This window comes from Calonectris borealis, chromosome 4 (assembly GCF_964195595.1).
Source record: "Calonectris borealis chromosome 4, bCalBor7.hap1.2, whole genome shotgun sequence".
Classification (NCBI taxonomy): domain Eukaryota; kingdom Metazoa; phylum Chordata; class Aves; order Procellariiformes; family Procellariidae; genus Calonectris; species Calonectris borealis.
The window spans coordinates 62,581,182-62,608,655 of NC_134315.1; the positions used below are offsets into that span (position 1 = coordinate 62,581,182).

The 27,474-nt window shown below is 42.8% G+C and overlaps 1 protein-coding gene across 17 annotated transcripts in view; it reads right to left on the reverse strand.

The window, feature by feature from the left end:
• ADGRL3 (adhesion G protein-coupled receptor L3) overlaps positions 1–27,474 on the reverse strand; it is a 272,261-nt gene that overhangs the window by 196,494 nt on the left and 48,293 nt on the right. For all 17 annotated transcript variants that reach the window (XM_075149833.1, XM_075149835.1, XM_075149829.1 and 14 more), the window contains exon 2: positions 19,258–19,367. In XM_075149833.1, coding sequence (XP_075005934.1) covers positions 19,258–19,367 — 110 coding nt within the window. The remainder of the gene's footprint in view (positions 1–19,257; positions 19,368–27,474) is intronic.

Genomic DNA, 27,474 nt, shown 5'->3' on the forward strand with positions numbered 1-27,474 from the left:
GTTGCAGTAAAAATGTTCGGTCTGAAGCGGAAGTAACAATTTTGGCTTCTACTGCTTAATTTCATAGGTTTCAAAATTATATTAGGACATTCATTTATGGCCAGCATTAATCAGGAGTCATATAGCTGTAGGTCAGAGCAATTATGTGCATTTAGAAGCAAGTCCATCATTTCTGCGTATGATTTTTCTTTGTAGGTTAAGAATAGTTTTATGGTGAATATATAGTGTTAGTCTCCAATAAAAGCGTATTTCTCCTTATTTTTAGATCCATTACACATATGCAATTCATTCTGGGAACTTCTGAAATTCAGCACGGCGAGCTGTATTTAGAAACAGAAGTTGCTCTCAGTTTGATGCTTTCTTACTGATCATTAACTACCACACAGCTGGCAATGAAATCAACCCCCCAATTGTCTTTTAAATGCAATAAACACATAACTGGGTCATATTATTGCTGTGAATCATCTTCAGCCACTTTTACATCATGTAATTTAATATCCATTTGTAGAAGAGCTGACACTACCACTCTATTCTTGTTCAATATTGGAAAATTTAATTGGCTACCTATTTAACTTCAGGCAAACAGCGATATAAACCAGACAAACTCTCGCCTCTTGACCCTATTGATTGACCAAAGTAAAATACATCGTTGGTACCACAAAAGCCATGTGAGCATTAAGTTAGGATAATTCTGCATTCCTGTGAGTGAACAGATTTTGGGACTCTCTGTTGGCATGATGAGAAAAACTTACCAAAAAAAAAGAAAGTCCGAGTTGACTGATTAATAGTAAATCCAATGCTCTACAAGGCAGTATCCTCCCACAGCCTCGTCTTCCAGGAGAGCCTCTGCTCCCGAAAGGTGAGGTTGACTGCAAAGAACAGCATTTGGATTTAAGAGGCTGAAGCTTGTAAAGCCACAGTCACCGCTGTGCAGGTATATTTATGATAGAGTAAGCGAGAATGTGAGAAATGAAGTGGAAAGAGAATAGAAGGGGAGAGGAAAGGTAAATTTTCAGTAAAACCTCCCTGAATTCAGGCAGAGGGAAGGAAAGCGATAATCCCTCTGCAGATAGCTCGCATCTCTACACTGTTTAATGGTATTCATACACCTAATTTCCATGGACTCTGATATCACGAGAAAGACAGCAAATCTTGGGTAGCTGGGGCTCCTTCCCACACATCCTGATCTGCAATGAGTCTGTCAACCTGCTCAGATTTATGCAGCCTGCAAACTGCATGGCAAAGATAACCAACTTCACAGTGGCTCAGTGTTGGACCAAAAGCATCACGGGGAGGATGATCATTAGTGGGATAGAAGGAGGAGGAAGATGCACCTCTTGTGCATCTTCATGCAGCAAGATTTGGGTAGCAGGAGGTGCACCTCTTGCCAAGGTATCTAAGTCTGCCTCTTCTTGCCCTGAGGTCTAGGGAAAATAAATCCTTTAGGCCTTGCATGACTCTCACCACAATCCTGCAGAGGATTAAGGCAGGACCTGTAGAGCATCGAATCCCACCACCAAATACAGGCTTTTACATTGGAAACTCTCTACATCCAGATCTGACCAACGGCACGACACAAGGAGTTTGTCCCACTGTTAGCAAAGAGCACTGCAGAATTCCTCTAATTTAGTCTGATAGAAGTGAAATAAAATAGATTTTTTTCCCATTAAAATAAATATCAAATGTAGCACTTAAGAAACTTTTTCGTTAACTTTAGAGCTGTGTTTTGATTTATTTATTTTCTTTGCCTGAAGAGAGGGCTGTGTAAATGCTGCACTGTTAAGGGAAAGAAGTCCAAACTTTACATAAGGGCTTTTTGCCCAGTATCTCTTGGCATGCTTCCTTGGGTTTTAGATTGCTTTGTATGGTGAAGCATTACAGAATAAGATAACACTGTGTTATCTAGGCACTAAGGAAGGGCTTTGCGCTAAAGAAATTGAGCCAAAAATTCTTTTCAAGGAGAGCAGAGAGTGCCTTTGAATAAGCACTAAATTCAGCAGGGGAATAACTAATATGATTGGTTTTAAAGACACAGAAATGAATATTTTGCTGTGTTATGAATGTTAAGTGTGAATTTTAAAAGGCCAGAGGAAGAACATACACGTTTTCTACTCCCAGTTTCAGCCAAGATGCTGTAGCAATTTTATAAATCAGAAAGTAAGCAAATGATTGTGATTTTATTTTTGAATGGCTACTATCACAAAATACCTTTAGCTCATTTGTTCTGGCAATATGTGCCTTAATGATGTATTTTGCATCATAGCCAGCAAACGTTTTTGCAGCATATTTTATAAAAACGATGAAGATTTTTAACGGCCTGTTCTCCACCAAATTAAGCACTGATCCTGCAGACGCTTACACAGTTTATTTGTTTCCAGATAAGGCATGTGCATAGACTTTTATGTCTGTAGTAGAAATAGGCTCAGAAAATGTAGTCTCCGAGATTCCTGGTCCAGTTTCCGAGGACTGCTGGGCTGCAGTCATCTGGATGCAAATGAATTACAGCATTGCCGTCATCCGGATTGCTCTTCAAGAGCCAGGCTTTTATTCCACAACAACCTTTCACCTGCTGTATTTATAGCAATTGTTTTATTTTTAAAAGAAAGCAATACGACAGATGTAGACTGAAAGGAAAACTGGCTTACTGAAGTAATAAACAGTAGTTTCTGCAAAGCCAGGCACCTGACAAAGCACCCATCAACGTCATCATGATACACCTTGATCTTCGGTTACCAGTCAGCCCCTTGCAGTAACATTGTACAAACTTCTTGAAACTTCAGGTAAGGAGTTTTGCAGAACTTCCCTGCCCCAAGGCCCCTCGAGAAAGGCTGATCGATACTTGTGCTGCAAACACGAATTTCACCCTTGCCCAGACAGGTGCAGCTCCCACCAAGCTGAGAAAGAGCAGGATCCTCTTACACCGGAATTGATGTTTGCTCACAGTTTTCCATCACGCAGTATTTCATGGTCTTCATTTTCGGGTTATTAAAATAGGATGTTATCCAACAAGCGGAGGGGAAGAAGGGGTCAGGGAGTTGGTTCCCGTCTCAGAAGTGGCAGCTAAAGCTGCTGAGCAACATGTGTTTCTCATTTGAAACGTATCACTCATTCTTAAAAACGATAATACATACCATCTGTTGCAGCCATTCATAATTGATAAGATTTGGGCTGAGTTTGACTGTGAAAAACCATTTCAACGTGAGTATCAATGTGCAGATGAAGAAGTGTTGCAAAGCAATTCATCGGTGCTTTCCTTGCCATACATTATAGCCAACGATGGCAACTGTCTCCAGGCACACACACGGTGCTCTGGAAGCACCATTTATCAAGTCACTGCAAAGCGTCAGCATCTTCCCATGGCAAAAATAGTTCAATAATTTGGCACCATTTCCCTCAAACAGTTAATAAACAAATTGCTAGATGTTTGTGCAACTGTGCAGAGCAGTTGACTGTGTCAACAGACCTATTAAAATGCAAGAATACACAAGGCATATTTTAGAATAGAATAGAATATTTCAGTTGGAAGGGACCTTCAAGGATCATCTAGTCCTACTGCATGACCACTTCAGGGCTGACCAAAAGTTAAAGCATGTTATTAAGGGCATTGTCCAAATGCCTCTTAAACACTGACAGGCTTGGGGCATTGACCACCCCTCTAGGAAGCCTGTTCCAGTGTTTGACCACCCCCTCTGTAAAGAAATGTTTCCTAATGTCCACTCTAAACCTCCCCTGGCGCAGCTTTGAACCATTGCCACGTGTGCTATCACTGGATCCCAGGGAGAAGAGACCAGCACCTCCCTCTCCACTTCCCCTCCTCAGGAAGCTGTAGAGAGCCATGAGGTCGCCCCTCGACCTCTTTTTCTCCAAACTAGACAAACCCACAGGCCTCAGCCACTCCTCAGAGGACATGCCTTCCAGCCCTTTCACCAGCTTTGTTGCCCTCCTCTGGATGCATTCGAGTGCCTTCACATCCTTCTTAAAATGTAGGGCCCAGAACTGCACACAGGACTCAAGGTGAGGCCGCACCAACGCTGAATACAGCTGGATAATCACCTCTCTTGACCGGCTGGTTATGCTGTGTTTGATGCACCCCAGGATGCAGTTTGCCCTCTTGGCTGCCAGGGCACACTGCTGGCTCACGTTGAGCCTGCTGTCGACCAGCACCCCCAGATCCCTGCTGCTCTCCACCCACTCCTCTCCCAATTTATACTTGTGCTTGGCATTACTCTGTCCCAGATAAAGAATCCGGCAGTTGTTCTCGTTAAATTTCATACCATTAATCATTGCCAAATGCTCCAATCTATCTAGATCCTTCTGCAAAGCCTCTTGTCCCTCAAGGGACTCAACAGCACCTCCCCGTTTGGTATCACCAGCAAACTTGCTAATAGTGCATTCAACTCCTGCATCCAGATCTTTGATAAATATATTGAACAGAATTGGCCCTAGAATTGAGCCCTGAACAACACTGCTGGTGACTGGTTGCCAGCCAGATGTAGCCCCATTCACTACAACCCTTTGAGCTCCGCCCTTCAGCCAGTTCTTCACCCAGCACACCGTAAACCCACTCATCTCACAGTTGGACAACTTGTCCAGAAGGATGCTGTGAGGGACAGTATCAAAAGCTTCACTAAAATCCAGAAAAACTACATCCACCACCCTCCTTTCATCCACTAGGCGAGTGACCTTATCATAGAAGGATATCAAATCAGTTAAAACAGGACTTTCCCTTTGTGAACCCATGTTGACTGTGCCTGGTGATGGCATTATTCTTTAAATGTCTTTCAATAGTACCCAGTATAATCTTCTCCATAATTTTTCCAGGAACTGAGGTTAGACTAACAGGTCTGTAGTTCCCTGGGTCTTCCCTCACGCCCTTCTTGTAGACTGGAATAATGTTGGCTAGCTTCCAGTCAGCAGGGATCTCCCCAGACTCCCAAGACCTTTGGTAGATCATAGAATCATAAAGGTTGGAAAAGACCTCTAAGATCATCGAGTCCAACCGTCAACCCACCACCAGCATGCCCACTAAACCATGTCCCTAAGCACCACATCTACACGTCTTTTAAATACTTCCAGGGATGGTGACTCAACCACTTCCCTGGGCAGCCTGTTCCAATGCTTGACCATTCTTTCAGTAAAGAAATTTTTCCTAATGTCCAGTCTAAACCTCCCTTGGCGCAACTTGAGGCCATTTCCTCTCGTCCTGTTGCTAGTTACTGGGGAGAAGAGACCAACACCCACCTCACTACAACCTCCTTTCAGGTAGTTGTAGAGAGTGATGAGGTCTCGCCTCAGCCTCCTCTTCTGCAGACTAAACAGTCCCAGTTCCCTCAGCCACTCCTCATAAGACTTGTGCTCCAGGCCCTTCACCAGCTTCGTTGCCCTTCTCTGGACACGCTCCAGCACCTCAATGTCCTTCTTGTAGTGAGGGCCCAAAACTGAACACAGGATTCGAGGTGCGGCCTCACCAGTGCCGAGTACAGGGGCATGATCACCTCCCTGCTCCTGCTGGCCACACTATTTCTGATACAGGCCAGGATGCTGTTGGCCTTCTTGGCCACCTGGGCACACTGCTGGCTCATGTTCAGCCGGCTGTCAACCAGCACCCCTAGGTTCTTCTCTGCCAGGCAGCTTTCCAGCCACTCTTCCCCAAGCCTGCAGCGTTGCCTGGGGTTGTTGTGGCCGAAGTGCAGGACCCGGCACTTGGCCTTGTTGAACCTCATACAGTTGGCCTCAGCCCATCGATCCAGCCTGTCCAGGTCCCTCTGCAGAGCCTTCCTACCCTCCAGCAGATCAACACTCCCGCCCAGCTTGGTGTCGTCTGCAAACTGACTGAGGGAGCACTCGATCCCCTCGTCCAGATCATTGATAAAGATACTGAACAAGACCGGCCCCAAAACTGAGCCCTGGGGAACACCGCTTGTGACCGGCTGCCAACTGGATTTAACTCCGTTCACCACAACTCTGGGCTCGGCCGCCCAGCCAGTTTTTTACCCAGTGAAGAGTGCACCTAAGCCAATGATCAAGAGGGGTCCTGCCATAACATCCACTAGCTCCTTCAGTACTCTGGGATGAATCCCATCAGGCCCCATGGACTGGTACAGCTGAAACAGCTGGTCCCTTACAATTTCAGTGTCCACAAATGGAAAGTCACTGTTCCCACACTCATGGTCCTCCGACTCAGGGGACTGGGCAGCCCAAGGTCTATCAGTATTATTAAAGAGTGAGGCAAAAAAAAGCATTGAATGCCTCTGCTTCTTCTTCATCCCTATTAGTCGGGTGACCATCTTCAACAAGTATCGGTCCAATGTTTTCTTTAGAATCTTGCTATTAGTATACTTAAAAAAGCCTTTCTTGTTATCTGACACAACGCTGGCCAGTTTCAGCTCTAATTGAGCTTTGGCCTTTTGTGTTTTCTGCCTGCATATACGAACCACAGCTCTGTAATCTTCCTTGTATCAAGGAAAAATATGAATGATTGTTTTGTGTACTGGTTTGAGACTTTGATAGCCATTTAATTTTGTCTCTGAGAGGAGACGGTAGGACGGAGCAGTCCTCTTTGAGAAAGAAATGCCTTCCCTTCACACTGGAAATATCTCTCCCTATTACCATCACTGCACCACTAATTTCTCCACTCACAAATCTGAAGGCCCAGACTCACTCTGCTTAATAACTAGGGCTGCACTGATTTTAATACTGCCCATTTTCACCCCATGCATCCAAATTCCCTCCAAGTCAACAAGAAAACTCCCAGCTGTTTCGATGGGCTCTCATCAAAAGCATGTGCTCAAAGACAACTACTATACCTTTATTAAGCCTGTTAAAAAACCCCCAAACAACCAAAAAACCCTCCAAAAACAACAGAAAAAACATAAGACATTAATTTAACTTAAACATGACAATTGAACTAGGACATATTTTTAATGAATTCTATTTGAAACACTAACTTTTTGTTTCCAAAGTACCAGCTGCAGAATGTTGATTTGTCACTTTATGATAATTACTAATATCGTCCCCCACCACAGTAATCTGGAACATATTTAATTATTGACTGCATTGAAAATGTACATGGCACATGCTCACTCTTCTGAGCGAGTCTCTAAATGGACAAAGGCCCATTTGTTCCTCCTTCAAAAATCCAGCCTCAGCACATAAAGTCACCCCCAAATTAGGCTTCTGTTATTTGCGTATAGCATATATAAAATGTAAACATGCAAGCCGACATTGATCAAGCATTTAAGCACATGCCTAGGTATAAGCGTCCCAGTGGTCTCAATGGGAAAAGCCCTAGTGAAACCAGGGGTACAGCTGTGCCTCGTACAAATATTCATGTGGTAAATCTATTCCTGCATTACAGCTCGTGCCTCTGCATCTCATCTCCTAGTCCTTATCAAAGCAGACTCACATGTGCCTGTATGTACTGCAGACAGTCCCTGCACACGCACCCTGCCACGTCAAACCTGTGGCAGTACTCGGATACCACCTCATTTTCCCTGCTACATTTTAATAGCTGATGCCTCTGTATTTTCAGCTCTATACTAAGTATCGATTAACAATCTTACCTTTTTCAGGCACTGCCAACCCAAGTATAAATACCCAAAGCAGCAACAGGATACAAATGCAATTATACTTGAAGCAGGAGTAATTTCAGCCTATGATAAGAAAAAGACCACCAGTAGCGATATAGTGTAATTTTATACCGAAAAGAGCCACTAGCCACTCCTTTCTGCTCTCTCAAGCGAGGCTAGAATATCAAAGTCATTTATCTCACAATTTCAGTGTTTTGTGCCAAGTCTTACCAATAAAAAATATCTCCATCTCCGACATCACCTATGCGTTGTTTCCTGATTTTTCTTCTCTTAGGGTCAAATTTTCAAACCTGAGTCTGCATTTGCTGCGTGGACTTTACATTCCCCCCATCCCTTCAGTTTTGCTTCAGAAACGTGGAACTGTCTTTTAAGGTCGCATTCAGAATAACACTTAAATGCACGATTTGTTGCTCTAAATAGTAACATAGGTGGAATAACTCCAGTGTGTTTCATATACAGACATTAAAGGCAGATTTCCAGGGGAGCTTAGCTTTCATTAGGGCACCTAAATATAATGGGTTCATTTTCAAAATCCCACAGAGCACAATAGCTCCTGTTCTGTTTAGCAGAACCATTATTTTGCAAATCTGAACATCTGAGGTTTTGGAAGCTTTCAGGTGCGTGAGTGGACGTCTGTGTGGTCCCACAAGCCTTTGCAAGAGCTTCAACTGAAAAATGTGCAATTATTACTTTTTAAAGCAAAAAGGACAAAGGCCCAACGCTGCCTCTCCCAGGATAAAAAGAAAGGACTCGGCTGGATTACGCACCTATGTGCTAGTGCCAACCTCTGCTAAACTAGTGTGTGCTCTCCAGCAAAGGACAAGACAACAGTTTCACTCATAGACACTTCAACACACGCAAGAGATGAAAAAAAACCACCAGAGAGTTAATGAGGTGTTGCTGAATAATACCTTCATAGAAGCAGAGAGAGAAACCAGGTAGATGTCATCTGCAAGGTAAATTAAAATTATACATCTCTGAGGATTACCAGTGAAAATTGAGATCTGGAAGGGAATTTGCTTTTGATATTGGAAAGGATAAATACCCAATGTAAATTCTTTTATGTGGGCCTGTAGTGCGGAACAGAGAAATTAAAGATAAATGAGATTAAGGCATTTTTTTAAAACATATTTAAGTTACCCATAGAGGGGAAAAAGACTTTGGAGGAGGAGATTAGTTTAGACCCTCAGCAATACATTCATCTGGGAAATCAACTGGAATAAATCTTTTCTGAATTGGTGGTCGCCCCCCCCCCCAAAGCCAGACACACCCCAAAAAACCCTTAAGAACATTTCTGCGTAGCTTGGCAATCAGCCCGGGTAAATGACGTGCGACGTCATTTTTTTGGTGAGGTTTTTTTTTTTTTTGCAAAAGGCTGCACTGGGGAGGGCCCCTTTGCCTTAGCCTCCCTCAAATCCTCCTCCCATTTAATTCCTCTTGGAAACAGAGACAGAAGCTAACCAAAATCTAATGCTACGCAGTTTGTGTTTCTGTCTCCTTTGCTAGAGTTTGAGGTACATACAACTACTGCGGTTTCATGCAGGCCTATATTGTTATTAAAAGTCGACTGGAAATGTTGTTAGCAAGGAAAGTGGAGGAAATGAGTAAAAAAGTAATACAGTCAGATGCATTTGGCTTTCTTCCTGGGAGCCCTTTTAATATAAAGAAACTCAAAGTTGTATTTTTAGATCTGGAAAGATGCGTTTTCATATTTCACACACTAAAGGGATTTGCCTTAATACACTCAAATTTCTCCCTCCCTCCTCCTCCCTCATGTGCTAGAAGAAATGAACTTCAATCCTCAACTTAACCACTGGATATACATATTCTGTTCTCCCCATTGGCCAGAATAAAAACCAATAAATATATTTCATTTCTTTTGTGGATTTATAATAGCACCTGGCAAGGATATTCTTAATCTCCTTACACTGCTTGCACCAATGAAAGAAACCTTTGCAGTACTTCTTGAGAGAGAAATGAAAGGATAATAGGAATAAAATCTGGAAATATAAATATTATCTCCATGAAGATCCGTTATAAAATGTATGAAATCCATATCAATGTCTCCAGAGGGTGCTTGGCATAATAGCGCAATTTAGACAATAGGTTATTAAAGATGGAAAGAAATATATTCCTCTTAATGATGACAGAATTGTTCAGAGACAATTGAGAAGTATCGGGTTGTGTTTAGACAGCAAATTGGTGGCAAATATCTAGTAGTAGACCTGTCAGAAAGAGATGAAAAATATGGCTTGGTACAAACAACCTAAAGCCAGTGGTTTCTTCCCATTGGTACTCCAGACAAGCATGTTTGCAGGGGTCAGGCTGCTATGTTTTGTCAACATCTTTGTTAAGTAAACACAAATCTATTTCAGGCATTAGAAAGATGCTCTGCTATTTGGATGTGGAACCATCAGCCGCTGAGGTGGGGGGATTGTAGCTTATTAATATATTGAGGAATTCACCAGAATTTCATTCTTCTTTCTGCCCAGTATTGGTTACAATTTCCATTTTAGCTAAGACAATATCAGTTATTTACTATGCTAGAAATGGGTGCAACAAAGACAAATTTCTCAAAAAAAACTAATGACTTCAGGTAGCCTCAGGTTACCGGGAACCCGACCCAAAGTTTGCTGACACTGAAAGAAAGTTTCCCTGTGATTTAATGACCTTTGATTCAGACTCAAAGGCCAAAGGCATTCAGGCAACAGATTCAAAGATTTAAGCAACTTTTAGTTTAAATGGCTAAACCCAAACCAACAATATACACCTTCTCACTAAAAATTCAGCTACTGTGGGACAAGATTGGAAAGGAATAGATGGTGCACAGAAGTCACACAAGGAATTATGTTATTCTCTTATATTCATAATCTTCATAAAATGAGATAAGTTACACTACTCATCACAGTTTTCCACCTTCAGCTTCCATAATAAACCAGTTACAGGGCCCCTAGGGAGAACTGATGGGGCTCTACATCAAGAAAAACATCAAATGTGAGAAACGCATAACATATCTATGGTAAAGTCTTTGACTTATTTAAAGTCTGGATCTCCACACTACAAACTTCGGGAGTGTGAGATGATGGTGAGGATAGAGATGTGAATTTTGACTCTCTTGCTCTACTATAGAAATCTTTTTATATTTCTTTCTAAAGAAAGAAAGAAACCTTCTCCCAGCTGCACTTGCTTTAAAAAAAAAAACAAAAACCCAAACCAACATTAAACTACTGTCATGCTTTCCATGCTCCCCCATACTCCCTTCAGTCTGTGAATTTTACTCTTGCAAACTTGTCACCAGTACCCATTTAACTTTCCACCTGCTTAAGTATTAATTGGAAGGGAAAAAACTAATCTCCTCCTTAATTACATCTATCACCAGACTACCCAAACTTTCACACTAGAAGAATCTCACCATTCCTGCTGTTTCTCTCACCTACATTCAATGTGTCCAACATCGCCAAAAGATGCTCAGTGTTTTCCAAATGAATGGAAAAGGAAGTTCTGAATTTGCCTCAAAAAAAAAGTAAATAAAAAGACACCTTTCACCCTAAGACTTGGCACTCAGACCGCGGGTGTTTAATTTGTACCTCGTGTAGCCCAACACGCCATGCCATTCAGACACCTGTCAGTAAAGCATGCTGCTGGCTGCTCCGCTCGTAGTTCATCATGTAATGGGTAAGTTCAGGCTTCAGCTAAAAAAAGCCATTTTGTAACATTGCAAAAAAGTATTTTTCTTTGGAGTGAAAAATGAAAAGTCTGGAGGTAATGAAATTCTCATAATAGGACCGAGAAAAAGGAGTATACAGGGGTGTAGGGCATCCTTCTGTTTACTTGCAAGCAAATTAAACTCTCCCCCGCCACCTCCTGCAACACCTTGATTTTCACTGTGCAAGACCTTCAACAACTACAAAGCTTATAGATGTCCAGCTTAAATGTCAGACCTAATTTTAAGGCTTACCTCACTTCCATGATTAATTAGGAGTGCAATTTTAAAATATGATGGGCAGAGAAGTGACTCTCAAACATTCATATGACTGAAGTTACACTTACTCACTGCAATGACTCTTCCATAATAACCTGTTTAGCTGGTAAGCTACCAAGTTATTTTTCTAAGTGGTATTAAAACATGTCCATCAAATTATGTCCTTACCGACTTTGACAGCAAATGTGCAATAAAACACCCCACGATCAGCTGACAAGTTCCTAGGTGCCCAGGCTATAACAGACTCCAACTCTTTTCCCCTGCAGCACTTCAGATCTAATACAATTAAGCAGAAGCACTGTGGTGACTTTTCTGATAAAGATAGCATGTGTGACTCAAAGATACAAAGGAGCACAACCTCTTGTCTGAGGAGATACAATTTTCAGAACCAACGCGTGGTGTAAGGACTGAATGCATCAGTGAATAGAGGCATTTCAATATTTTAAGCCTGGGACTGGGAAGTGGTGAGCTAGCTCAGGAGGTGATCAGCTAAACACTCAGAAGAGAGAAAATGACAAGAACAGAGAAGAAAAGATGACTTTTCACACAAAAGCTCATACTAGCACAAGTGGGAGACATAAAGAAGGGTCCCACAACCTAGAAGAAAGGACTGAGATGACAGGAGCCAACAGGAGCTGGCTTTTCACAGGAGCATGCTGGAAATTATAGATGGAGCAGGTAGTGGTGGCCTTCATACTATGGAGATCACCTAACATTTATCTAACTTCTCCTCACAAGAAAATCCATAGTGCTCCTGCTCACAGCAGACCTTTAAACCAGTATGCATTACAGGCACACACCTTGTTCCTTTAATTTAAACCAAACTCATCTCAGATTCAGAAATGAACTATCTTGTCATATATTTCACCGTGTCTCACAAATATGTCCTTTTTCCCTCATCTCAGGCTACTTTCAAGTTTTCAAACACCTCTATTTCCCCTAGCTCTCAGCATTTAGTTTTCTTCCCCTTCTTGAAAACTATGCACACACCTATGCAGATAGCTCAGCCTCCAGGTTCGCAAAGCCCCAAAATATCAGGTTATTTTAATTAAGGGTGCTTTCCAACTGGCTGTTGTGTAGGTGCACTCTCCCCCCAAACACATGGTGAAAGGTGACTGATAGAGGAAGTAACACGTCCTTCGTTTCTGCCTCTGCAGACAAAGAACCAACAAGCAAAGCTGGGAATTTCAGCGAATACAAAAATGAGCTTTTTTGGCCGCAATGCCCAGGAAATTGTATGCTTTGGAAGAAAGGCAATTTGTCAGCAGGATACAAAGTAAAGATTCTTTGCTCAGAAATAATCATAATGGGTAGTTAGGTCTGGTGGGGGTTTTTTTTGTTTGATTTGTTGTGGGGTTTTTTTAATTATTGTTCCTAGCCCATGCATACAAATAATTTATTTAACCAAATAAAACAAAGGATGCCTGGCTTCAGGGGGGAATTCACTCATCACTGACCAAAACACCAACGGCCAGGTTTAACTCCTTGGGAACACTTGCCATTTTCACTGGTGGGCCCCAGGGGATCAAGTTCTCTTGAGAAAAGAAGAAAAAACCAAAAATCCAGAGCAAAAGAAAACTGGAGAAGCCGCAAGTCCATTTGTTTAACAGAACACAGCACTGTTCTCGGCGCGCAAACACTGCTTCTCAACCAATAGGGAAGGCGGCAAGAAAATACACACAGGGAAGGCCTGGAGGTCACATAATGGTCTTACAGCACTCCAAAAATAATTAAGAACCGTATTCTTGGGAAAAGTAGTCTCATTAAATTGTTTTCAGTTTGTAATTTTCTCCCAGCTTCTCCCGCCTCTTTCCCTTTCCACCAGCAATCTTGAAGCAATGAAACTATCAGTTTGCTTTCTAGTGCTTGTATTCTCTTAAAAATGTCATTATTCAATTATCTGTCTATTCACTGGCCCTAAGGTCAGCCTTGTGAGCCTTCATTTAATGTTTTTAAATGCACTTCAGTCCACTTGTGATACAATAAAACTTTATTGAATTCTGTTCCCACATCACACTTACCATCCCTCACTTTTATTGATATGTGAGCCCATCTACTCTTCTGTCAGCAATAAAAGGAGTATTTCTAGCAAAGAAATGACCTTTCCTTCCATCAATACAGCAATTGGGAAATGTGACTTCAGGTTCCATGTTTAAAAAGAAAAAAGTCTTAAGAAAAGAAATGATGAACCATGCTCAAGCGTTGTTTTCCTTCCCCTTGTTAGCATTATAGAAGCAGGAAAATCTCTGTAAGCACCAAAGATATTTGGTGCCTTCATAACATTTATTAGCCCATTTACCTAGAAGAACGGAAAGGAAGGACGATTCATCTTTCCTTGGAAGCCACGAACATTTTTCCCTTGCAGGAAACAGCCCTTTGAGTAGATCTCCCCAATATTAAAAGCTGATGGAAGACCTGTCGCCTGGATGCGAGGCAAGTTATCATCACAGTGGGATATGTGTGCTCGTTTTGGCAGGGACAGAGCTAATTTCCTTTACAGTAGCTACTATTGTGCTGGAAACAGTGTTGATAACACAGGGATGTTTTCGTTACTGCTGAGCAGTGCTTACACAGAGTCAAGGCCTTTTCTGATTCTCACCCCACCCCACCAGTGAGGAGGCTGGGGGTGCACAAGAAGCTGGGAGGGGACACAGCTGGGACAGCTGACCCCAACTGACCAAAGGGATATTCCATACCATAGGACGTCATGCTCAGCATATAAAGCTGGGGGAAGAAGGAAGGGGGGCGGGGGGAGAGAACAAGCAGCTGTGTGGGGCTTAGTTGCCGGCTGCGGTTTAACCATGACAGATATGCCATGCCCGAGGCACCTGTCTCGCTCCCTCCTGCTGCTGCCATCCTTTCCATCAATGCAGCAATGGGCTTGTCCTCGTTGAGCTCCCACCTTTTTTCCACTTTGTCCTTCCCTATAGCTTAAAATTTTGAAGTATCTATTAAAAACCAGACTGTTTCTGAAGGACAACAGTGCACAAGTTACTCTGTGAACTCCAAAACCTAGAAACTAAGGGAATTGAGAGCTCGGGAAAAACTGAAGATAATTTTGATTCAGCTAGCTCAATCCTCTTTCCAACACTACACTGGATCCTCGGGAGCCTGAACGGTTGTCTCTAGGGGGAAATGAACAGAAAAAGCACTCCAAAATACCTCCGCGCTTTCAACTTGCACCTTTTTCGAAATCGAAATAAAATCTACATGCAGACAATCCCTAAATTTCAAAGCCAGTGGGAGATAGCTGCTCACATGTTGGAAAATCTCGCTGTTCTGATTTGGGGTGTCACCCACGACGGGCAGCGCTGCTGCCATGGCCCACAGAGCACATGTGCTCGGGAGAGCGAAGGGAAGGTGGCTTGTTAGCCTCGAGTGGGTTGTTCTTTCTCTTCATCCATCTCAGAAATACATGCAAGACTACTAAAACATGAATGGTTTGAGCTGTACAGTGTTACGTGCATACAAAGGCTGTATTTGCATAGGGAAAACCAACACATTGGTTTGCATTTATCAGTTTATCAATAGAAAATATGGTTGCTTACAATGACAATTAGCTTAGCAGCTCTCCCACCACCACTGGTCTTGCAAAATTGGACTCTCTTGCTTGTCACCAGTCCCGTGTACAGCATTGGATAAATCGCTCATCTGCTTTCTGCACTGGCTCATGAGTAAAATGGTAAGTCCCTTAGCACATTACAAAGGTGAAATAAGAAAAATTACACTCCTAGATATACTGGCACCATGACAACAGAACTGTACAAGCACCAGAAGATGACACTGAAGTGTTCCTGCAATAAGAGTGTTGACCTAACTTCAGAAAACCACCTCCACCACTGCTGTTCCCATTACCCATTTAACACTTCTCCGTAAAGGGAGAAGGGGAGAGGGAAGGGATGCACTAGGAAACAACAACAGAGTGCTGGGTCAAAGGGACCCTTGCAAAGTGAGGTTTCTCATACTTACACACAGTGTAACGCAGCCTAAAATGCAGTTTCAGACATCTCTCCACAATGTGACATGTGTCCACAGCTCTGGCAATGGCAAACTGCAGGTCTGCAGTAGTACATATTTAATAGAAAACCATGGAAAAGCTCTCTTGGTCAGTAATGATCAAAAGAAAATTCCATTTAAGAAAATTGGAGTAGTAATTTCAGCATTTCGGAAGAAAAGAGGCAGAATTTAAAGCACGTGTCAGAGAAATAACACACCACATGCCAAGGCCTGCTTTGAGAAAGACAAAATTAATTTGGTGACTTTTTCCTGATACCAGAAAAATAGGACAACTGATGCCACTGAAGCCTGTCAAATTAGGCCTGGTATCCTTTCACCTCCTGAAATCACCTGCTTTTCAACTGCTTTTCATTGTCAGAGGGCAACAAAAAAAGTCCAGAGGTCCTTGAAATGACTGTCCATTTTTGTAGACAGCATCTGCCATCACATAAACTGACTACAGGATCAGGAAAGTAAGGAGAGGACCGGGCTATCTGCGTAATTATCTGTTGTCTTCCACACGTGTCGAGAGTAACTGCAGCCTCATGAAACTCTCCTTCTCAGGGGTCCCTCTAGTGAACACACAGGAATGCGGTGTGGAGGGTAATATAAAGGACATGAGATACTGAAGTTAGAAGAGGTTTGTTTTCCCCCATCCTGAAAGGAAAGGGGGATGCTTTCCTCTTGAAAATGATATGAGTTAGTGGTGGAAGAGTTAATAAATAAAAAAATAAATAAAATCGCAGGAGGAGCAGGCTACCCAATGGAGTTTTAAATATTCCATAATTTTTCTCGGAGGGAATGTATACACTAGCACTATATTGAGTGTAAGCGCCTAAGGTCAGTCCTAGCAACATCTGTTAAAGATGACTCCTAAACGCTGCTCTCTTGAGATGCACGCACGCTCCCCTCTGCTGCTGAGCCAGCGCTTGGGTAAACTGTCTCTCTCCGTCCTTATGGAATAATTTGAAACCTTAAGGAGTAACCCATTCAACCAGACGAAGCAAGCTGGAATTGCACACAAGTACAAGTGCCTGCTGAAATATTAATATTAATATTGTTATGCAACTGCTGTGTTTCTTTAGAAGATAGCCATATGGCAGACACCGCTGTTCACCAAGGGCTCAGTGCACAAAGCCACCAAGGAAATGTCAGTGGCCAAGGAAGGGTTTTCCCCAGCACTGAGCAGCGCCGGGGAGCCCGTAGAGCCCACTCCCCTCTTCCAGCAAAGCATCATGCAAGGTGGCTGGGTGTGTTTTTCTACAGAAAGCTGGACCTGAAAGGACTTGGGCAACAGCCCAAATTTGGCTAGAGGGGCTGAAGCACGTGGGCTTGGTGACAAGAACCCAAGGGGACCAACTGACCCACAGGAAACGGCAGAGGCATCACGGAGGCATCGAGGAGGAAAGAGATTTCATGCACCAGGCGTAGCTTTGGTCCAATCACACCTTTGCTGACCTCCTTGGCCAGAGCTGACACCTTCCCCACTGCTTGGATGGCTTTCACTTGTGGGGCACTCCTGGGGCCCAGGCAAGGAACATCTGCAAAGTTGAGCTGACCATTTTCAGAAGGAAGAAATGGAGGCGGTAACAAAGCCAGGCAGAGACTGAGGTAGGAGAAGAACAAAAAGGACCCCTAGGTTTCCCACTCCACGTCTGCAGATGAAGGGGCACAGTTTGCCTGAATGCAACCAACTTCCCTCGTGCTACACTGAATAACAACACGTGAAGATTTGACCCAAAATTTCCTAGGCCATGCAGAACAACAAGACCAGGAGATGGGATCCTATTTTACAACATGCTTGCCCCTCGTTTCCCCCCTGTAACTCTACTCGCAGAGGCACTATATTTGCTTCGTAAACAACTGGAGGAAACAGCCATCAAAGCTACTAACTTAACTGCAAAGGTAGCGTAGCTTGCTGCTGTTGTTTTCCTCCCCACATTCAGATCATTAAAACATACTCAATCTCTACTGTACATTTGGTGCTGAGCAACCTCTCACAAGAGTTATTTTACATCTTGTACACAGGGCTGATTAACACCTTGGGGCATAATATTCACATATTACCTTTCTCACAAGGCACCACTATTCCTCTTTGTTTTATATGCAACAAAGGCTATGGAGGGGTACTAGGTAATATTGCTTTACCAGCCCAGCCTCAGGAGGGAACAGCATACCTCATGCAAATCACAAATCACAAGGAAATACAACCTGCTATGATAAGTAGAAACCAATCTCCCCTCGCCCTCCCCGCGCACAGTGTCGTTTGTAAAATGAAAGACCTCATTTAGAGTGGAATAACTCCAAACTGGTAATTTGGTACGAGCTCTCTAGGGCAGACTGTAAGCCCCTGATGTCACTCTTTCCATGGGTAAAATAGCTCACCCCATAAAAAATATTCCATCATTGCATTTAGAAGCTTCACATTTTTGTTTAGAAAAATAAAATACGGACACGCCGAGCCCACCGCCAGACAGAGTCCCTCAGCAGAGAAAGTCCCCTTTGCTCAGAGTGGTGGTCTTAGCTGTATCCCTAACCTTGCGGTTTCACAACAAGCAAAACACTGCACAGCCTTTCCACGTCACAGCGGCAGGCAGCGACCACCTCCTGCACAAGGGATGGGGACCACCCGAGGGGTTGTAAGTTCTTGCTTCCCCTCCGGACAGCGTGCCTGTCATTTCTCAGCCACGTTTGCTCTCCTGCAGCCCGTGCTCGAGGCAACAAAGAAGATGCTCTTAGTCCTCAAGCCAAATCCTGGGTTTCAGCAAATTGAAGTCTCCTGCTGCTCTCTCAATACAACTCTATGGCTTGCAAGTGTCCACTCCCGTACGTGCTTTATTGTTTTGAGAAGTGTGCTATGAGCTTTGGCCTACTCAAACTGAAAACCTAGAAACAGTGCTGTTATTCATCGCTCAGCCCTTTACGACTGCTAATAAAAAGTGCACTCCTAGTATTACTGTTGCTATTGCTTTTTTGACGCATGCCATTTTTGACAGTAGGACCATAATCGCGTCTAACAAATTCATTTGCTACAGAAAGCAAATTCTGAGGTACGCTTAACTTTTTGTAGCTCTGACATTTCCCGTTCGGCGCATATTGCTGTAATCCCAGATGACTGTCTTTCTACCCTCAAAAATTCAGGCTAAATGGCTTGCCTGTAATTTGCCTTCATAACTTTGGAAGCTTATAAATTACTATTTTGTACCATCAAACATCAAATTTCCCAAAACATTAGCTTTCTACCTCCTCAGCAATACAATACTGTATTTAAGGCACTTATCAAATGTCACCAATTACACGGACATAGGTCGATTGAAGCGCACTGCTATACAATTACAAGCATAAAACTCTGGAAAGAGAAGCTATAAGCTAGTAATGGTGCTTCTTTCTTCTGGTCTGCTTTCACTAACGGGGCTTCCCAAGTGTTTTCCAAAAGGTGATATGTGACTGTTACACTGTACAAGAAGGAAAACATGGGGCACTATTAGGATATTTTTAACCTAAGCACAAACCTTGCACAGAGGACAATTTTTCATATCTTATCAGCTCAGTCTCATATGACGCACGTGGTTTGTCACTGAGCGTTTACTTGCCCTTGGGCAACAAGAGACAAGCTCAAGGCTGGCCCAGTCTCCACAATAAATCAGATCTCTATTAAAGAAACAAATGCAAATATATCAAAATACATACTGTAAGGGACACATTCGTACTGCACTTCCAGGTACTTGTACGTCCCAGGGCAAGGGTCTGGAAACACATCAGGGCCAGCGACAACTGCACATTGGGTCCGATTACTGCATCTGAAAAGCAAAAAAAAAAGAGAGTCAGAAAACAGTCCAGACAGAAGGACAGGTCAAGAGGTTGAGTGGCCCCTCCAGTGTCAACAGGAGTGAAGATGCAGAAGTCAGGACTCCAGCGTCAGCTGGGGTAGCTCGCCAGAGAGTGTGCAAAGGCTGATGGCAAACACCGATGTCTTCATCAGCTTATTGCGAAAAGAGAAGAGGCGTGGTGGCACAACCCTTTCCCCTCCAAGCAGTTCTTACAGCACCAGGAGGTATTCCTTTAAAACCAAACTGAGAGGAAGATTTAAAAAAAAATGATTACAGGTACGTGGCCCTCTAATTCTTGAAACCCAAATTCCATCTCAGTGACCTCAACTAACCTTATATACCTGTATCCCCGGCAAACGAAATGCAGAGAGTAAACCAACAATATTTGTGGCAAAAATAATCATTGTATATTTTATAGCAGGCATCACAAATACATTTTACAAAATATTTATGAAGTGTTCCCACAAAACCAGTCATCTTGAATAATGCTGTTTAATGCAAAGCAAAGACAAGAAACATCAACACTTGAGTGGAAAAAAAAAAAATCACCAAATAAGTTGTCTAAAACCCAAAATAGTAGTTTTTCATACACAGCCAACACACTTGCATTAGTTATAAATGGCTAAGTTTTATTCAATCATTGTGCCCAGCACAGATGCATCTCCTGAGATGATGTATTTTTTCCAAAAGCGAACGTTGTTCTCACTGAAGATCTTGCTGTGCAACTGCACAGAAAAGGAAGTGACCCTACCCGCTGCAGTAAGCATCTTTCAGGTTAAAAGCACACACACAGAGGTTGGGCCCTGCGAGATGCTTTCCCTGTGGCACATATGACTCACTCACATCCATGGGTGACTGATTTGTGCATGTATGGAAACCCACATTTGCCTCTGCTTTTGTGGTACAACTTTTGTGCATTTTGGGGATGCAAAAACCCTTAGCAAACAGCAGTTCTATGGAGAAGAATCCTCTGCTTGCTTGTTTAAAGGGGGGCGAGGGAAGAGAGAGAGAGAAATATAATTAGTCTTTGATTTTTATGCTTTTTCATGCCAGAAAGAGACCTCCTAAGGCTAGACCACTGCATTTACTTTCTCTAAGATGCTGCATCCTATGATGTGATGTGGGATCCCTGACCCTCCTACTCTCCTGGCAGAAGCCGCAACAGCCAGCACAGAACTCATTTAGGTCTGCAGTGGAAATGCTTCATGTTTACCTGAGGCTATAGTTTGTCAGCCTTAATGAGGATTTTATTCAAGCCCATAAATTAAAATTGATTCATTAGTGACTGCCTTAAGCTCCATAATTTCTTTAATTTTATGGAAAGATTAATAAGAGCTGATACGCTTGCTCATCGGGCTGTTTTGCTGGATAACAGATAATCCAGAGGGCTGGGACATTCTCATGTTTTCTAGTTGAAAGACAACAGTTATCACAGCAAGTAACTAGTTTTATCATATACACAGAAAAACAATTTTGTTAACAAAAAGGATAACTTTGTTGTCCTCACCCTTGCTAGTTACAGACAGGTGGCTTGGCTGGGATATCACAGGTAGCTTGGACCACGCGAATGGGCAGTCTTCCAGGAGAGGCTTTGAACATCATCCAAAACTTCACTTTCAACAAAAATCCTTTACTGGGCTCAATGTGCCTTTCAAAAAGCAATTGCACTGGGCTAATCAATAGTCTGTCTGGCTGTACGGACAGCCCTGGCCACATTACATAGAATAAGAGCAATGGATCAAAGAGACGTTTCAAAATCATGAGTCAGGATCCAAAATCATGAGGAACTGGAAGTGGGGGGAGGAAGAGACACATGTAGGATTCATCTGCGCATGTTTTCTTTCTTCCTGTCTATAAGGAAGCATTTGCTTTGAATGGCGAAACATTTCCTTGCGGCCATTTCTTTTTTATGCAAGAACTTGGACACAAAAACCAGAAGTAAAAACATGCAACCTAGAAAGCTCCAGGTTCATAATCAGTATTTCAAAACTTGGTTTGGAAGCTGAAGGCTGTGAACACCAGCTTTAACCTCCCTAAATGCATGCTGCCTTCTGGGATATCACCAAAGGGAATAAAAGCACCATGATACAAGGGGCTGAGTGGGGAATGCAGGGTGCCGGTATGGGCTTTTCCCCCCAACTCTAGCAAGTCCTGAAGCCCCCTTGCACATCCCTGGATCGAGGGATGGCAAAGCACTGAGCCTACCAAGCACAGAAACTTCAAAAGAAGGCGAGATCAAATTGTCAGTGTCACCTTGGGACAGGGGGGAACAACAGAAAACCAAATGAAAAACTCCCAAATAAAAGCTCAAATACTATACGGTGTCAGAACCTCACACAATTTGCAAAAAACAGGCTCATACAAAAAAAAAAATCAAACCAGAAAAATTCAATCTCCTCTCTTTTTCACACTGATTTTGTATGGGCAGCAAAACTGTGTCCGGCACTTGGCATTTCGAGTTTCCTTTATCCCCCCCAGGGTCAAACATGCAGGTTCCCATTCCAGCACACTTAAGGCATGAGGGCAATTTGGACTAAAAACCTTAGAAAAAAACCTAATACCTGTTCAACCAACTATTCCTGTCAGACATCAGGCTATGAAAATTTTAAGGGGAGAAAGAGGTAAAAAACACTCATCATTAAAGCTCTGGTTGCTCATACTTTTTTCCCATTTTCACAACAGCTTCTCGGTCCCTTCAGTTTTGTCGTATTTCTTTCCAGACAGATTAAAGGCCCAGGTGACACTAAGTGACACACAAGAAATGACATAGAAAAGGACATGTGTAAAAGAAGATGCATCTGTAGCCTTGAAAAGGGAGGGGAAAAAAAAACACGTACTCAGGCCTTACTCCATTCCCAGCAAACCAGCCCACGAGCTCTTCTTTGTAAATTACGGGATTATACATTGAATCTTGGGATTTCTTGGCCCTTGGGTCTTAGTAATACTCGCTCCAAACTCCTGTGAGTAGTGAGGCTCAGTACTGGGTATTGACCTTTCCAGTCAATGCAGCAAGGATCCCTTGTTTTTATTCTGAGTTTGGGTTTTTTTCCCTTCTTTTTTTTCTTTTTCTTTTCTTTTTTTTCCTCCTTTCTTGAAGGAAGACCTTTACTAACTACTGGAGTTACAGTTTGCAGTGAGAACCAGAACTGCATCAGCTCAAGTATAAATCTGTCTCTTCTATAGGGCAATTGCAGAAACACTACCCAGGTCCCCTAGCCTTACGCTACAAACGGCAGCTCCGCATCTTGCTAGGTTCCCCCTCCAACAGGGCAGGAACCATTTGCATCGCTGGTTCTAGCATAACTGTACTCCAGAAAACTAGTCACCTTTTTTACACCCGTCTATACCTCTTATTACTGCCTTTTGACAAGCGCCTCTTATTTCTAGCACCGATTCATCAGCTCCTTCAAACAAAACTACTTCTCTTCCCCCTGTGTTGCCCTCATGCAGCAACTTTCCTAAGTGAACGCTGGCCTCTTGGGGTATTTTCTCATTCTCCATATGCTCTGACACCAAGTAAACAAGAGAACTGTGGGAGAAATCTGTGAATTTGGGGGACCAGATAGACAATTTTATGCCTACTAAGAAAGCAGCTTCCATTTTATTAATTTGTACAACATTTTAAGGTAAATGTTCTGGAGACACAGAAGAATTAAAGGAGCCCCTCAAGTGGTTTTAGTTCCCCTTATTGCCATTTATCATGAAATCTGACAAGGAATTTATAGTCATCCTGTTGTTTGGGGTTGGTTTGTTTTATTTTGAAGTCCTTATTTCTACCTGCAATCGTTCCTCTCTCCCTGTTGCTCCCTGAAGTGCAAGGTGGGCACGTGAAGATAGAGCCTTCTTCTCAGAGACCCTGCACATCTCGGGCCACCTCCGTAATTGCTGCTGGGATGCCTGGACACTTTGCCTGGACCAAGGGTGTCCACAAGCTCACCAGAAACAACTCACCGTGCTGCCACAGCATTCAGACTAGCAAAGGCAAAAAGCCTGCTGCATTTTCCATTTTGTAAGATACGGAAAATGTGACTTGCCAGTGCCTGGGTTCCTCAGTAAACGCAAATGTGCAAAATGTGCTCAATGAAAAGGCCAGTATCTCACATCCACTTTGCCAAGGCGCAGAAGCCTACCAAGAACAACCAAGAGATCAGAAACCAAAGCATAACCCGAGATCTGCATTTTCACCCGGACTTGAGAGACTGACAGCAACATACATTCCTGTATGTTCAGGAAAAGAGAATACCCCAAATCCTCCTAAAAATCCATCTAAGGTACTCAGCAGCCTTTAAGCATCCAGCATCTCATAAACAGAAGTTCACGTTATTCACATATATGTTTTGGAAAGGAAAAATTACCTCCCGGGAAAAGTGTAAATTGTCCCAGTCAGAAAAAATTGTCCCAAGGAAAAAAAAAAAAAAAAAGAAAAAATGGGGTTCTTTGTGCCTTCTTTCCAACTACATTTATTCCCACTTATTAAGGTACCTGTTTTGTCTTTCAGATGTGGAAAAATATTTATCCTAGAAGAGAGGTGTCAATCCAGTGTAACACATACACTGTAACAGAAAACATGGATTATTTTTGCAGAACTTCTCCCAGTTCCAGTGGAAAATGACTTTCAAGAGTTTTAATGTGAAACAGTAATAATAATTCATGTGGCATTTGTTTTGCATTTATAGCAGTGGGACTGAAGGAACCATTTGAGTTCAGAACCAGCTGCAGGGCTCAACTCTGCTTGCAACTCTCGGTGCAGATTTAAAAAAAAAAACACCACCAAAACTTCATTTCCCTTCAGCAAACTTCCATTCCTTCTCCCTGGCAACATTTTTATGATTTTTAAGTGGCAAGGTCATCTTGTGATAGTAAGGAAGAAACACTTTAAGACATAAACAGCTGCCTATTCCTGCTCAGACACCTTTGAATTTTTCCAATGCTGACATTGTTGATATATTTACCAAAAGAGAAAGAAAGGAAAAAAATAATAGTTTGGCAGGTGATGTTTATTTTAGGCCTTTCCAGAAACTTTAATAGCACAGACATGTCAACAGCATCAGGCTAGACATGTCTGGAGTGATATGTTTGCCAGAACAAAAATGCAAAGGCAGCACAAAACAAAAGATCAATCCCCAACAAAAGCCTTTCAGCATTAATCATCGCAGGTGCAATACCAGTAAGTCCTCCAGCTCCCCATCCAGGTGGGGACCATTTGCCCCAGACAAGAAAAACGGATGCCAAAACTACGGGGGCAGGCCCCCGTCATGCCAGGGATGCCAGAAGAAGAGCAACCAGAAATCCGTGCACAAGTTCACAACAAGCCCAGAGGCTCAAACATCCATTTCATCCCCAACACACCCTCTTTCTCCTGGTCCTTATCCTCTAGAGACAAGCCATTCTGAGGTGGAACAACGCCTTCTGCGACACCGTGGCCGGGAGCTCCTGTGAACAGGGTGTACTGGAAACCACTACAAATAGGGAAGCCACTCGCTCCCTCTGAATCTGCAATCAGACCATCAGAGTCCAGGGCTAGGCTCTTAAATACCCTGAATATTGGAAAATTTCAGGCTACGTGACCATGAACTTGGATTTGTACGGAAAGCACTGAGCTGCCGTATTCATCCCTTGCTGCTGCTAACAAACCCTGCTCATAGCTGGTGCTATCCTCCACCTACAGCAACTTTTAACAAGGGATTCTTAATGCCCATGTGTGCCAACCAAAACGGCTCACTGGCGTTCATGAGCAATGGTCGCCAAAAAACCAAAGATACTCTTTCCCTCTGCCCTCAGCTGAAACACCTACTTTACATAGACTTTATTTTTTTCTGCAAAGACAAGGCAATCATCGTATGCCTAGGCACGCTAATATAGCCAAGACATCAATATCTAAGCCTCTTTCTCAAGGTCTATTATACTTTTCTAATAGTTTTACAGTAAGAGACAGACTTAATTCATTATCCTTCATGGCAATACTGCAAGACATCCTTTTCCTTCTCTGGAACACAAAAATCTCCTCTCTGGATGACTGCTTTAAGAAAGAGGCTGTCACAGCAAATAAGTCAGCCAGGAGTGTGTTCTCCCCTGTCAATATGTGGTATTTCCAAATCAACCCTTTAGGAAGGGCCAAGAGAAAAAAAAAATATATAAAATTAATGCCCTGGAGAAAGTAAACAGGAAGCAAAGAGAAATTGCACTCATAAGTGGAGTTAACGTGATAGCTTGCAAATAAGAGGAAAAAGGAAAAAAAAAAGCAAGCAGAGAAGGGAGGCAGCAGAGGGTAGAGAGGGGAGAATAGAACCACAAGCCCAGAGAAAAGCCTTTGGTTCACCACATTTACTTTCAATAACACGCTGCACAAAAGCAAAGCTAAATCCTCCGCCTGTTTAGCTTCCAGAAACAAAGAATTCCTCAACAGAATCTTTTTCTCCCTCTGCAAAACCTTAAAAGCAAAGGATCTAATGAGAGGGAGATGAAAATCCAGTTTCTCTTACATTTTCTTCATTATGAATGGGCCTTTTTATTGATCTTTCAGAGCACAGAGAAGCTGGCTTTCCAACCTCTGCTGCGATATAATTATCTGTGGTGTTTAATGCTAGCACAGACAAGTCCCACTACACACTGCATTTTGTTGTTTTATTGACGGGTTTTAATTATCTATCCAGGTGCTAGAGCTGTCAGATAGGCTGCTTCTTATGTGATCAAACTAATACAAGGAGAGGCAGAGCACTCTAATTGCAGCCTCACCAAGCGCCTTTGTGGAGATATGCCAATGAGATACATTTAAACTGCTATGGTTATTGTAAAATCTTACGATGTTTGATGGGAAAAGAGAGTTCTCTTTCTATAGCCTCAACCCATTTTGTTCCTCTGATTATTATTTTATATTGAGCAAAGCAAAACTGAAAAAAAACAAACCACCAAAACCACACTGAAACCCCAGGCAGCCAAACATCAGAAAAAATCCTGCAGAGCCAAACCGAATCCGAGCTATAAAGGTCACCGAGGGGACTACCTTGATATATTATGGAGAGCCTGGAAGCAAGATGGAAAACAGGTCCTGGAAATAATTTAAATACCAATTTTACCAATAGGAAAAAAGAAAAAAGTGAAAGTAATTATGCTGTTTCAGCTCATTGATAAGGCCCTTAAAATTTAACAAGAAGCATTTAACAGCAAATTCACAAGATTTAACAGATTTAATGGCAATTTGGGGCACCCCTGCACATGGTGCATCTGCTCCGCCGCCAGGGACTCCCCAGCTCGGGAAGCCGAGGTCTGAGGCAGGATCCGCCAGCAAGGACACCCTGGCTCATCAACACCCAAAGGAGGGTCCCCCCAAGCAATGAAAGCTTTTTCCTCTGTGCTTTGTCATGTAATGCCTCTTACATTTTATAGTTTCTTTGGATTTTTTTCTGTCTCATCTCTTTGCGATTAACACAGTGAGGAGGGGAGCTGAAATCCCCAAAGGCAATGAATGTGCACCCCAACAGGAAAACCTGACAAGTGCCTTGTGCTAATGTGCCTGGCTACAGCATCCCTGCAGCGACAGGTGCCTGGTGGAAGAAACACTCATCGTTAGCGCAAGAACAACAAAACGACGATCTGCCCAAGCCATTGGGTATATTTGGACGAAAGATTTGGGTCAGCATGGAAAACAGACCTGCACCGAGCATGTCTAAAAGCAGTCACGGTGTTGCTCCAGCTGCAAGGAGCTGAGGACACAAGCAAGGCCAGGTTTGCAATATAGGCTAACGTCTTTTATTGGTTGCCGGTCCGTAGGGCTTAAAACTAAACCAGGCAAGCCTTAAGGCTGTAAAGCTCATCTTTTAAAGAACTACATCTGCCCTTTTACAGGTACTTTACTTCTTCCAACTCCATAAACTTCTGTAGCACCCTAATAAAAATCCACTTTACAAAACACTGACAGGATATCTGGAGAGAAGAGTAAACACCTAAAACAAACCAAGCAATAAAAGGCTCGTCGATTTAGCCAGAGTTAACACTAGTTAAAATAACTGTGAACAGAAAACAATCTGGCTTTTAATTTGGGTTAGGAGGTCAAATTAAAGGCTAGAGGAGGTCTGGG